At 41.9% G+C, this 12,605-nt stretch overlaps 1 protein-coding gene and 1 pseudogene across 2 annotated transcripts in view; one reads left to right on the forward strand and one right to left on the reverse strand.

Annotated features, from left to right (window-relative positions):
* Positions 1–12,605, reverse strand: part of LOC308160365 (acidic mammalian chitinase-like) — a 685,529-nt pseudogene that overhangs the window by 327,259 nt on the left and 345,665 nt on the right. The gene's annotated exons all lie outside the window — the stretch shown is intronic.
* Positions 10,168–12,384, forward strand: LOC308161064 (sperm microtubule inner protein 11-like; the record flags this gene model as incomplete). The annotated part of the gene is made up of 4 exons (XM_080535008.1): positions 10,168–10,258; positions 11,690–11,881; positions 12,092–12,230; positions 12,336–12,384. The coding sequence occupies 4 exons, from the start codon at positions 10,168–10,170 to the stop codon at positions 12,382–12,384; spliced, it is 471 nt and encodes a 156-aa protein (XP_080391134.1).

The raw sequence follows: 12,605 nt of genomic DNA on the forward strand, positions 1-12,605 counted from the left end.
GAATGGCCTCCACCCACTTGGTGAAGTAATCTGTCGCTGTGAGGCAGTAGCGATTGCCATTCCTGGATGAGGCCTTGAACGGTCCGATGAGGTCCACACCTAGCAAGAAAAATGTGTTGGCATACTCTAACATTGGACAAGCGGAAGTAAAACATTCACACTAAAAGAGCATACTGAAAGAAAACATGGTGGGAAACAAAAAATTAATTGGGATATAAAAGTGTAGAACTCACCAATCATGTACCACGGTGAAACAGGCTTGATGCTCTTCAGCTCAGGGGCTTCAGTCTTCACCTTCTCAAACCTCTGGCAAGCCACGCAGGTACGGACCTTGAAACAAACAGTAAAGTGCAAGTTGAAATGAAATGTGAATGAATGAATATTATCTGTGTGTAAAATACAATCTTGCTACTGTTTGTAAAACATAAAAAATAACTAAAGAAAAAATAGATTTGCTTGCCCAGTCTTCCACATCCTTCACAATGCCAAGCCAGAAGAAGCGCTGATTAATCTTGCCAATCATGCGCTTCACCGGCATGGACCTCGGTCAGCACTGCCTCCCTTTCCTCGCCTGACATGATGACCCTCCTTGGTGGCTGTCCATTCTTGGGCCTCAAATACATGCGACCATCTACAACAGGGGTGGCCAACCAGTCGGAGACTAAGAGCCACAAAACATTGTTGGGGTAGAAAGAGCCACATCATACATGCGGGCTCACAAAAGCGCTCATTCACACACACGCAATACATTTCCATTAGGCTATGAAACCAGTGGTGTAATTTCAGCAAAAGCCAAGGTATGGCAAGGTCTGAGTGGGGGGATTGAAGGGGGGTTCCCCCCCTCGTGGATTTTTTTTTCAAAACAGTTGTGCAATAGTCAATTTTGGTGAGTTGTTTCTATACAATTTACTTATGTGACATTAAGGTAATGAATAAAGGAGACAACTACAGTATGCAGGTAGTAGCCTACATCTTTCCTAGCAGGCAGACTGGTTCAATCTCCTTCGAAACAAAACATAACAGATTTAGCTATTCTCAACTCTAAACGAACTGCACTGTTAAAACACTAGATTAGACCTCACCTGTGTCCCTGTCCCTGTCACCTGTTTAGACCTCACCTGTGTCCCTGTACTTGTCTCTGCTGCCCTTTGACCAAAAGAGGTCTTTATGTCCATTTTCCTTTTTTCCCCTGGCATATTTGTTTTACCAGCTCACCTAGTAAAAGTGAGACGATTGATAATATCAAAAACATGCTTGCACACACATATAACTTACTCACACACAAGTCAAATGGTAAATGGACTGCACTTATATAGCGCCTTTTTTGCTGCTCCAAAGCTGCTCCAAAGCGCTTTACAACGGCCTCTCATTCACCCATTCACACACCAATGGCGGCAAGCTGCCATGCAAGGCGCTGGCCCACTCACTGGGAGCAATTTGGGGTTCAGTGTCTTGCCCAAGGACACTTCGACATGTGGCCAGCCGGGGCTCGAACCACTGATCTGCCAACCTTGTGATCATTAGACGGCGACTCTACCTCCTGCGCCACAGCCGCCCCCTGGCCTCCTGCGCCACAGCCGTGTTACTGGCCCCAATTTGGTACAATTATTACTGAAAGTATTGAGAATAGAGACATTGTTGACATACGTAAACTAGCTCTTGTAATCTTTAATGTTCGCTAACTAGCGAACTCACTAAAATAACATTAGAACATGTTTGTACTGACAGAACATGACATGAACTTGTTCATTAATATGTTACATTTGAACCAACAGTATGTAAATGGCATTTATACAGTTTGTTTAACTCACCTGAATGAACGAGAATCGTGGACAAGGTTTTAACATGAACGTTACTCATGGCTTGTTTATTGAGGAACCGATGTCCCGCTCCAGTGTTGCCAGATAGGCCTACTTTTGGTCACTCTGGATGGGTGGATTCGGCAGCTTTTAGACTGGTTGGGCTTGAAATTGTCAATCCCGTCTGGCAACCCTGCGCTCCACTACAGCGCTAGGCTAGTGGGGTGAGATGGAGCCGGGAGGTTTTGAGTTACCGTTGTGTGTAGTGGATAAAATCACCAAAAGGACTAAACGTGTTTCAGATTTTTAAAAATGTTAAGCCAGGTATGGCGAGTGCCATGAATTGCCATACCAAAACGACGCCTATTGAGACACAGAGAGCGAGCCACGCACTTTTAATGAATGGATTAAAGAGCCGCACAGAGACAGGCAAAGAGCCACATGGCCACCCCTGATCTGCAACATCAAAAGGATTAGAGAAAAAAGAGACCAGGACTTGTTAAATAATGTTTTTTTTGTTGTTGTTTTTTTACAGTAGTATACTACTTTATTGCTTTATGGGTTAATTTAACAAATCTTACCCTGAAGCATGTATTTCTCAGCTACTCTCCAGAGAGAACGCTTCTTCACCGCAGACATATCCTCCTTGAACTGGGGTTTGGACAGATATAAGAACATTTCACTGTGGCTGGTATAGGATGCCATATCTATTATCTAATATGTATAATAATTGTATATATTAAAACAGATAAAACACAATTTCACTAGAAAACAATCAATAAATGGTTGGAAAGCTAGCTATCAATGCCCTGAGGTAAATTGTGTGTGCGCGCGTGTGTGTATATAAACAGATAAAAAACTATTTAATTAACTAGCAAGCAATCAATAAATGGCTAACTAGAAATAAATCACTACAATTTGACTAACTAATAACAGCTAGCTATCCAAGTTAGATAGCTAGTTCGAAATAAATCACAATCTGAAATCTAAAACAATTTACAATACAAGCACAATATAAGAGTAACGTACAAAAGGAAATGATAGGGTTATCTGTAGTAGTTCTCTAGTAGTTCTCTGTAGTAGTAGTAGTGGTAGTAGTAGCAGGGGTTTGCGTCGAGCAGGAGCAGAGCAAATGGCAGAGTTGGCGCGAAAACAACAGCTAGTTGGCGCGAAACATCAGCTAATCAGCAGTGTCCATTGGCATAGCAACGGCATAGAAACCATTTTATTTTGATTAAATTGTATTTATTCAACCTCAGAGTTTCTAATAGGTTAACTTGTTTTTGTGTGTGTGGGTGTGTTTTTTTGTGATTATTTAAAAAAAAAAAAAAAAACGGATCGATTTCAAATAATATTAGAGGCATAGGCTACCTGTCAACCCTCCCGTTTTTTCCGGGATTCTCCCGTATTTTACCTTTCTTTCCCGCTGTGCTCCCGTTTAAATATGTTCCTGTAAATCTCCCGTATTTCTAACATATAATATAATATAATTTAACTATCTTAATTGTTACGGTACATGTGGGAAAACTAGGGTTAGGTGCTAGGGTGCTACGGTTAGGGTTAGGGGTAGGGTTAGGGTTAGGGTTAGGGTTAGGGTTAGACATGCCAGCATGTACCAAGTCGACGTAGCACCTAACCCTAACCCTAGTTGTCCCACATGTACCGTAACATATCCATGTCGAGTTGACTTGTAGCCTCTCGTTTCTTGGGCTGCATTCGTAATTTTGCTCTGAGAGCGCCGGAACGCACACTAGGTGCAACGTCATAAAGGGACCAAGTAATTGGACAAGAGGCATTCCATGAGTGGTGATCAGATTTCCAGAACGTATTTACGAACGCAGCATCGATTATCGCTGTTTTGAAATTATCGCTGGTAGAATTGCGCCGCTCTTTTCCCATTGACATCATGGTGTCAAGTAATGTAAATAAATGTGCTGAATTTAGATGCCCTTTTGTGTTTTCATGCAGGGATGTTCAAAGTATTTTACTTTCAACCAGGTATCTGATTCTGACCACCTGTAATCATATTGTAATAAACCTCCTTGATGGGGTAGACCAAACCGGTCTACTGTCAGACCACAAGCACAGAGCACACAGACAATGACTTGAAATACAAAAGGGCCACTTTATTTTACAAGGCAGAGGACAGAGGTCGGAGCACACCACCACACGACACAGAGCTACAAAAACCAATAGAAATACTTTATTCATCAACAATTCATAAGCCTCACAGCAGGTTATTAGTGGGCTGACCGGCCCTGCCAAGACCTATACCCCCCTCAAGCAGTCTATCCCAGTTAACCAGCGCATAAGGCACTTACCAGCGCAACAATTCACACCCCTGGATTAACCAGCTATCATACAGAATAATTACACCCTATAATATAGGCACACATGATTTCACCCTCTCACTAGGCACACATGATTTCATCCTCTCACTAGGCACACATGATTTCATCCTCTCACTAGGCACACATGATTTCATCCTCTCACTAGGCACACATGATTTCATCCTCTCACTAGGCACACATGATTTCATCCTCTCACTAGGCACACATGATGTCACCCTCTCACTAGGCACACATGATTTCACCCTCTCACTAGGCACACATGATTTCATCCTCTCACTAGGCACACATGATTTCATCCTCTCACTAGGCACACATGATTAGGGCGCTTTGATTAACAGGTACGACCAGACTTCCTTTGACCAACCCGACAGCTCCCCCAGCCTCAGATCCCACCAATTAACCCCGCTGTTTTAGACTATTTAAAAACCTACAAAAAATCGAACAATCCCCCCCCCCCAAACACAGACACGGACAATAACAACACAGAACATATATGTTAACATTAAAAAGGCACTTAACTTGCCCAGGTGACCCTCCCCCGGGGTCTGCGCGTTGTGGCACCGTGTCGACTCGGCTCGACACAGTGCTGAACGTGGAACGCTCCTCAGTTGTTAGGAGCGCCGCAAACTGGAGTCGGAGAGTGGCTGTATGGCACCTAGTAGGTTTACCACAGTACCTTTGATCAGCGTTCGTAAAGTTCTACTTTTCACCAAGGCACGCTGCAAGCGCCCCGTTGTCCAGCTGAAGCCCCGTAATATGGGATTGTAGTGCTGCACACCTGGATTTTATAACGTTGGATTTGATAACGTTTATTCCGTTCTGCTTTTATTTGATAGTCGGGGTCTTATAGGGCTCTCCCAACCCGAGGTGCTCTCCGCGCTCTCTTCCTGCTGATTGCGCGATTTCCTCTGTGTGTGTGTGTGTGTGTGTGTGTGTGTGTGCGTGCTCCGTAGTAGTATGCAGTTATGGAATTTATTGTAATAAAGTTTATCTGGTAGGTATTAAACCTGGATAGGCTGAGAGCTGCTGCCACCACCTTTGTTTTACCGGTCTGGTCCGGATGTCAGAACCCTGAGAATACCACTCACACGACCACAGTGTACCAAAAAGATATATCACTTTATTTAATAAAATACAAGTTCAAGTTCATCAGCTCTGCGCGGGTTACTAGTGGGCCGCTAGGAGACCGGCCCTACCACGACCTATCCCCCCTCCACACAGTCTGTTCCCCCCCCGGGCAGCCCTCGCTCGGGAGCGGAGCGGAGCGAATTACGTGTGAAATTAGCATGCTAGCAGGTGTTTTCATATAAAATGTTATATATTATATGGCTGACTAGTGAGCCTGCATCAACCTTAATGCTATTCAAGTGCAAGAAGATTACATTTGTCTTCGCAGTTTAAGATACACACATTAATCTGCTGCGGTAGTAAACACAGCGCAGTAGAATGACGTCACAGGCGGTCAGATATTGGCCCTAGTCTGGAACGCACGTCGAACGTTCGAACGATTAGCAAACGATTAGCAAGAGCGTTCGAATGATTAGGCCGTTGATGGCCCTGCCAGGATTTGGCAGTGCCAGGTTTTGTCATGACAGAACCAGTATCCAGCAGCACCTTGATGCGATTGACCAGAGCCAACAAGCATATCTTCTAGCAGTGGGGACCAGGAGGAGCATCATCCATGCGTACTTCATCATCCTGGACAAGCGAGCCTTGCCGTGCAAGTCAACAAGTGCTCTTGGTGCCTTCGATGAGCTGTTCAAGACTCACTTCGTTTTTTGTACTGCTTACAATACATCTCTGCGCAGCATGTACACCTTTATCCAGACAACGGTGTACAACATAGACATAGGTAAGGTGAAGGAAACTCCAAGGGTTGCTGAGCTTAGAGCCAAACTCCTGCACTAATGCCTTAGAGGTAAACTGCACTGATGCCTGTTATATGTTTTGTTTGCCATGTTACTCATGGAAGTACCAACTTGCTTGTGAGGCATCTCAAGTTGGTACATGGAATGTGCCCTGGTAGAACTCTTAGACTAAAATGTGGTCAAGCAGATTGTTGTCGTGTATTTGGTACCTTTTCAGGCTTTAGGAAGCATTTGAACAAGACACATGCAGGAGACTGTCCAATTTTGTTAAACGCTAACTTTGATGCTAATGCAGATAATCCAGCTATTGATAATCAGCCAAGTAATGTTGATTTGCCTTCCAATTCTAGTTGTAGCCATGTTGTACCAATATGTAACAAGAATGTACATGAAATGTGTGCATCTGCTATTGCACAACTGCAGGCTGCAGGTGTAGGTCAAAACACTGTAAATAGTTTTTTATCTTCAATGGAAGAAGTTGTTGAAGAGATACAGGGTCAAGTTAAAGACGCAGCTACATTATCTTCAAACGACCCAGAAACTGTAAGAAAATTCAGCTGCTTCTCTTACTACTACAGATAGTCAATATAGTGTTTTCTCCTGTTCTAACAGAGGGTATGACTATCTATCTTAAACACTTAATAGCTGAACATCATAGGCTTTTCAAGTATTTGTTTCCTGATAGAAATCTCTTACCGAAACACCACTTCATGATACATTATCCTCGTTGTATACGGAATATTGGGCCCATTCTTCACTCATGGTGTATGCGCTATGAGGCTAAACACTTTCTTTAAAAAGCAACTGAAGAGTTTTAAGAATGTCACTATGACCTTAGCCAACAAACACCAAAATTACATGGCATATAATTGGGAAACATTCAGCCAGGATAGATAAACTATAGGTCCAGGAAAGATGTCAAGGGTCAATGACCCGATTGCTGTCAAGTTGAATGTCTCAGTGCACACATATTATTATTTATTTATTTCAGATTTGATCCCTTTTTCACCCAATTTGGTAGCCAATTGAACCCAACCTAGCATCCAATTATCCCCTGCCTATTGCGAAGGATCCGCCGCACGACCCCGTGGCCGGCAGTCCCAGAAGAGGCCGCCAGGCAGACTAGCTGACTGGCTCCTCGAGCCCAGCACCTGTTATTCCGGCACCCCGGGGGCGCTGTTGCGCGATGGAAATACTCCTATACCGTCCTTGGGAGCGGCCGCCCAATATGCTGCTCCCCGTGTGTGCCCCAGCCATATCCGGATCTGGCGAGCTGGGATACGATCCCAGTCCCCGGTGGGCAGCTTGCACTAGTGGCCAGTGCTTAGACCGCTACACCACCGCGGGGCCCACACATATGTTTTGTCAGTTAAATGGGTGAAGTACCATGGTACAGAATATCGTCTTGATTTGGTCATTATGTGGTGAATTTGTCAGTGAAATGCCAGTATTTTACAAAATTAAGGATATTGTTGTGAAAGAGGAGACTGTTTTTTTGGTTGGGTCAGCTCTTGAAACCATATGTTTTGATGATCATATGCATGCATTTAACGTTGTTTTGAAGCAAAGTCCACCATGCAAGGTATTTAATGTGAGTGACATCATGTACCACAAACCTTTTGATCTGCTCATGTCATATGGAGCAAGGGATTCTTTTGACTACATTGTCCCCTACTGTCAGTTGATAACAGTTTAAGTAAAAGGTGGACATCCTGAGTTTCAGCCCTGGCTAAAAGCTATGGACAAATTCTTTCTTTTTATTTATTTTTTGTCTGTCCATAGAAACCAAAATGATTATTTTATTTACTTTTAAATTGGTCGGTGCGATTTGTATAGGCCTATAGGTCAAATGTTATGTTTGAATTGTTTGTTCTTAAATAAACATTTTAAGAACATATTTTAATGTTTTAAACATTTTTCTTGAATGTATTGTGAATTCCAAGTGCTTTGATTTCCATTTACAAGGGAGATAGTAATTACATTGTAATTTACAACACTGGACAGAGTTAAAACACATGTTTACACTAGTAAGAGTCACCTCAGATCAACACTAGTGAGTAATTACATTAACACTGGACAGAGTTAAAAACCAATTTTTACACTAATAAGAGTCGCCCCAGATCAGCACTAGTGAGTAATTACATTAACACTGGACAGAGTTAAAACCCATTTTTACACTAGTAAGAGTCACCTCAGATCAGCACTAGTGAGTGTCAATATAACACTCTAAAGTGTTGATTACCCCTTAGTGTTAAATGTGATCAACACCGGCCAGTGTTCTCACTGGTCTTTAAAGTTGAGTCAATCTAAATGCACTCACTTTAGAGATTACCCCATGCTGGCATGTGGGAAACAGTCAATAAGAAGTCAATAGAAAGATGATGGCTTAAAAATACATCCAAAATACAGAACACTCTTCTCATATACCGTATCGTGAACTTAGGATGATAAGGTTTTATCTCCGTTTAGGGCAGTTCAGAGATATTGAGCGTCAAAGTTTTTACATTCCAGCATTATGTTTTGTGAGATGGAACCTTTGTATTTGATTAATTACTCACTAAAAAATGTAAACATTTTAAATCACTAGTGAGTGTCAATATAACACGTGAAAAGGAGAGAGAGTGTATGAGAGATCAGCTCGGCATGATGGCCATAGAGCTGGAGAAAGCTCAGAAAAAGGTAAGCCTACAGTACAGGCACTTCAATTAATAATTGGACTTATTGACATAATTTAATTGAAAACAGGTAAAAAAGAGTTGATCGTCATGTTATGAAGCCTGAAGTTGTTGTCATTGTGTGGTTTTGTATTTTTATATCATATCTGTTGTTGTTTCAGTCAAATTAAATTGCCATTAAAGGCCCGCCACAGGCTCAGTTTCTTCCCCTCAGCCGCCAGGCTGCTAAATGACTCTGGCTTCCCCCTCCCCCCCGCCTCCAAGCCTGCCCAGGACTGAACATGCACTGGACCTTGAATAACTCTGCACTGCACTTTATATACAGCACTATCCATGCACTATCTGTCCTGTGTTGTCCTGTTTTTGCCTGTTTTTGCATTTGTGTTTGTACTTGTTTTGTTCATGTAGCCTATATGTGAAAAAAGCATAAATGCACCTTCTGTAAATGTCAAAACAAATTCCTATATGTGTCAAGCATAATGGCAATAAACGTAATCTGAATCTGAATCTGAATCTGAGAGGATTCTTTAAATTCATCAAGACAAAGACCAGGACAGGCCTGACAAGAAAGTGAATGACAGAAAAGACAGAGGGAAGAAAAAGGAGTCCTGCTAAGGATGATCGTTATCCTTCTTATTAAATATTGTCAAACCCTCTCCACCATCCCCTTCCCCCCTTCCTCCTTAGTGTGTACTTTTTATGACCACACTTGGATTCTCCTTAAAGCCTTATTATTGCATTCTCTGCCAAATATATTGACAGATAAATAAACTTTTGATTATTTCCTAAACACCATGACTGAAGTACTATGTTTATAATACACCCACTCATTCAAGTTCACGTTGTTCTAGTAGTTCAGTGAAACAATATAAGATATAGTGAAACAATCAATATATCACAATTATTGCATTTGTAGGAAAATAATTTCTTAGGCCTATTTCAAATTTGCAATTGTATTTATTATTAGGTAAAGTGCAGCAGATCCATCACCACTAGGGAATATTGGGAAGTGCAATGTTACTTTAACATTGCCTTTCCCACTCTCCCTTCAGGTTGAGACACCCGTGGCAGTATAACTCACATAATCAGCCAAAGCTTTGTGAAACATTTACAATCTGAATTCATCTCGATGTAATTGCTTAGACATCCAGTGGTAAGCCTAAATGGATTTATGTTGGACATTTCTCATGGTCCCAAATTGGAAACTAAAACGTTGATGAACTTGTTACCATTATAGTTTCTACATGATTGCAGCCAGCACCCACAATAAACGTTTATTCCTGCTAAAACAAATGACAAGGATGACCCAGGCCCCACCACGGCTGTCCAGACGCTCAACTCATGGGCGGTCCTTGTTACCATGGTTTCGTATAAAACAGAAGTTGTGATTTATTTCGGTAAAGGTAGCCTGCGGTTTGCCCACGTTGTCTCGCTATCCCGGACAGCTCCAGACTGTTGCTGGCAACGGTGCTTGATGGCTTTCTTCGGGATTACACATTTGGGCTATCAAAATCCCATTGGAGATAAAATGTTACTGAATCCAAGAAGAGAATCGGCTTCCTGCGGTGAGTAGGAGCCACTAGCCAGACAAGTGAGGAGCGCTTTTATTTGCGTATCAGTAAGTAAGCTAACGCGTTAGCCAGCTAGCCCGTTGTTTGGAAGTTTGCCCTGTCCATTACTTCTGTACCTATAACGTCTGTGTTACAGTTTTTTTTTACGATTGCTAACTCACCATGTTCAATACTGAAACCACAGTTTCACAACTCTTCATACAGTCAGCAGAGCAGAAACCCATGTGAACAACACTGTGACTCTTTCTCTGTGATTTGTGCATTGCTTTCATACAGAATGCATTCAATGACTACGTTCTCCAAATGCCATAACACTTCTCTCATTCAAACTCCCCCACTTGCAAAATACTATGTATTTGCAACACATTTTTTCATTGCTAACATACTGTGTTCAAAACTCTGAAGAACACGTTCAAAACTGAATTATTTGGTGCAATTTTGCAGTAATCATATTCCTATCATATATGACAGAAAGCGCGCAATAAACAGTTTTTTTGCACAGTGTTTGAGTGTGCAGATGCTGTTATTTTGCACTCTATTGATACTCTTCAGTTCCAGAACCTCAGCAAAGTCTGATAACGGATGAGTGGTGGTATTTTCACTATTTGCAGTAATCATATTGAAATGTCTAGAAAATATATACAATGAAATGAAATAGACTAGATGCATTGCCAGGGAAGACATTAGATGTGACCAGATGCAGAACAGAGGGTGGACCAAAACCCTCAGGAGTGAGACATTTTTGGTGTGATTGCTATTGTATTGTCGGCCTGGAATTTCTGTTTTTATTTTTTATTTGAACTTTGCATCTTCCACTTTATTTTTCACTTTTCATTTTACACAAGTAAATGTAGTGTACTTTGAAGGAAATGTACCGTACATTACTTTCTGCTAAGATACTGAAAAAAAGGATAAAACAGAATACGTAAAGGATAGAAGCAAAAGATAGAATAAAAGATAGAAGCAAATTGCGGCATTTCTGATTCATTCTTGTTGCCTAATACTTTACAGTTGTACAGTCAACTATTCTGTCTATGATTACTATAAATCAAACCATTTTTATAATGAAATATTCATTCTTGTGAAAATCATTCAAACTATGTAATGCTCCCTGTTGTTAGTGTTTTGTAAGTCAGAATGTTATGAATGACAGTGTATGCTTCTGAGTGAACATTGTTGACAGTGTGTGGTTGAACGAGCTTCTTTTGAGACATGAAAGAAGTCATTGGCCAACATGAGTGTTACGAATGCAGACTGTATGAAGAGTTGTGAAACTGGTTTCAGTATTGAACATGGTGAGTTAGCAATCGTAAAAAACTGTAACTCACTTTTAAACGATTGTAGTTGTATCAGTGCAGTGATTTCTAGCTATGGATGATTGTAAGTATTCAGTCTACAGTAGGCCTACTACACCTCCCTCTACAGATGATGAGTTTGATTCAAGAAACTGGACTAAACAGTCAGGACTGCTGCCCCCCATTCAAGTCCAGAGGGGACCCCCCAAATGCACAGACACATGCAGCATCTACAACCAGCCGATCCCCTACAGCCCAGACATACACAAGGGAAGCCAGGAGCGGTACAGAGAGATGCTCAAACGGGTTCAGACACCCAGATGTAAGTTACAGTAGAGGACTTTTTTTTTAACTGCATGGAAATAGAATGAGTTGGACAGACATGCTGGTCTCTCAGACCTGAACTGTGCCATTAAGAAAGAAAGTCAAGACGTCAGTTTGAATATACTGTAACTGTATAGTGGTGGGGAGTCAGTCAAGCTCACTTTGAAATATCAGTACCAAGATCTGAATCAGATCTTTTCTTCCGTAGCCCCAAACCAGCTGTACTCAGCGCCCGTGACGGACAACCAGCGGTATGGGTGGAGGATATCCAGCGGAGGCCAGGAAAGGATGCAGGAATCCTGGTCCCAAGTCACAAGATTCCCCCGCAAAAACAGCGAGATGACCAAGTGAGCACCATGTCTATCTTTGTCTTTTGATTGGTCAACTGTTGTCATAGAAATTGAGATGCCAGTGTTCTGCTCTCACTCTGCTTACATGTTTCTTTTCCTCAGGTTTGTGAAAGAGATGTCGATGACGGACCGAGAGTTCAGCTTATTCTAAATCCTCTCTCCAGCAGTGTTTCTTTCACTCACACACTCCCCCACATGCATGCAAACACTCATGTTGGTGCACACACACACACACACACACACACACACACACACACACACACACACACACACACATACACACACCCACACTCCAAGATTAAAATGATGATAAAACACACTTTATGGAGAGGGTTTTCGTTTCTTCTTTGCTTTAAAGGTTAGTTCTTCTAC

Source organism: Nansenia antarctica (assembly GCF_963989245.1).
Source record: "Nansenia antarctica genome assembly, chromosome: 6".
Classification (NCBI taxonomy): Eukaryota; Metazoa; Chordata; class Actinopteri; order Argentiniformes; family Microstomatidae; genus Nansenia; species Nansenia antarctica.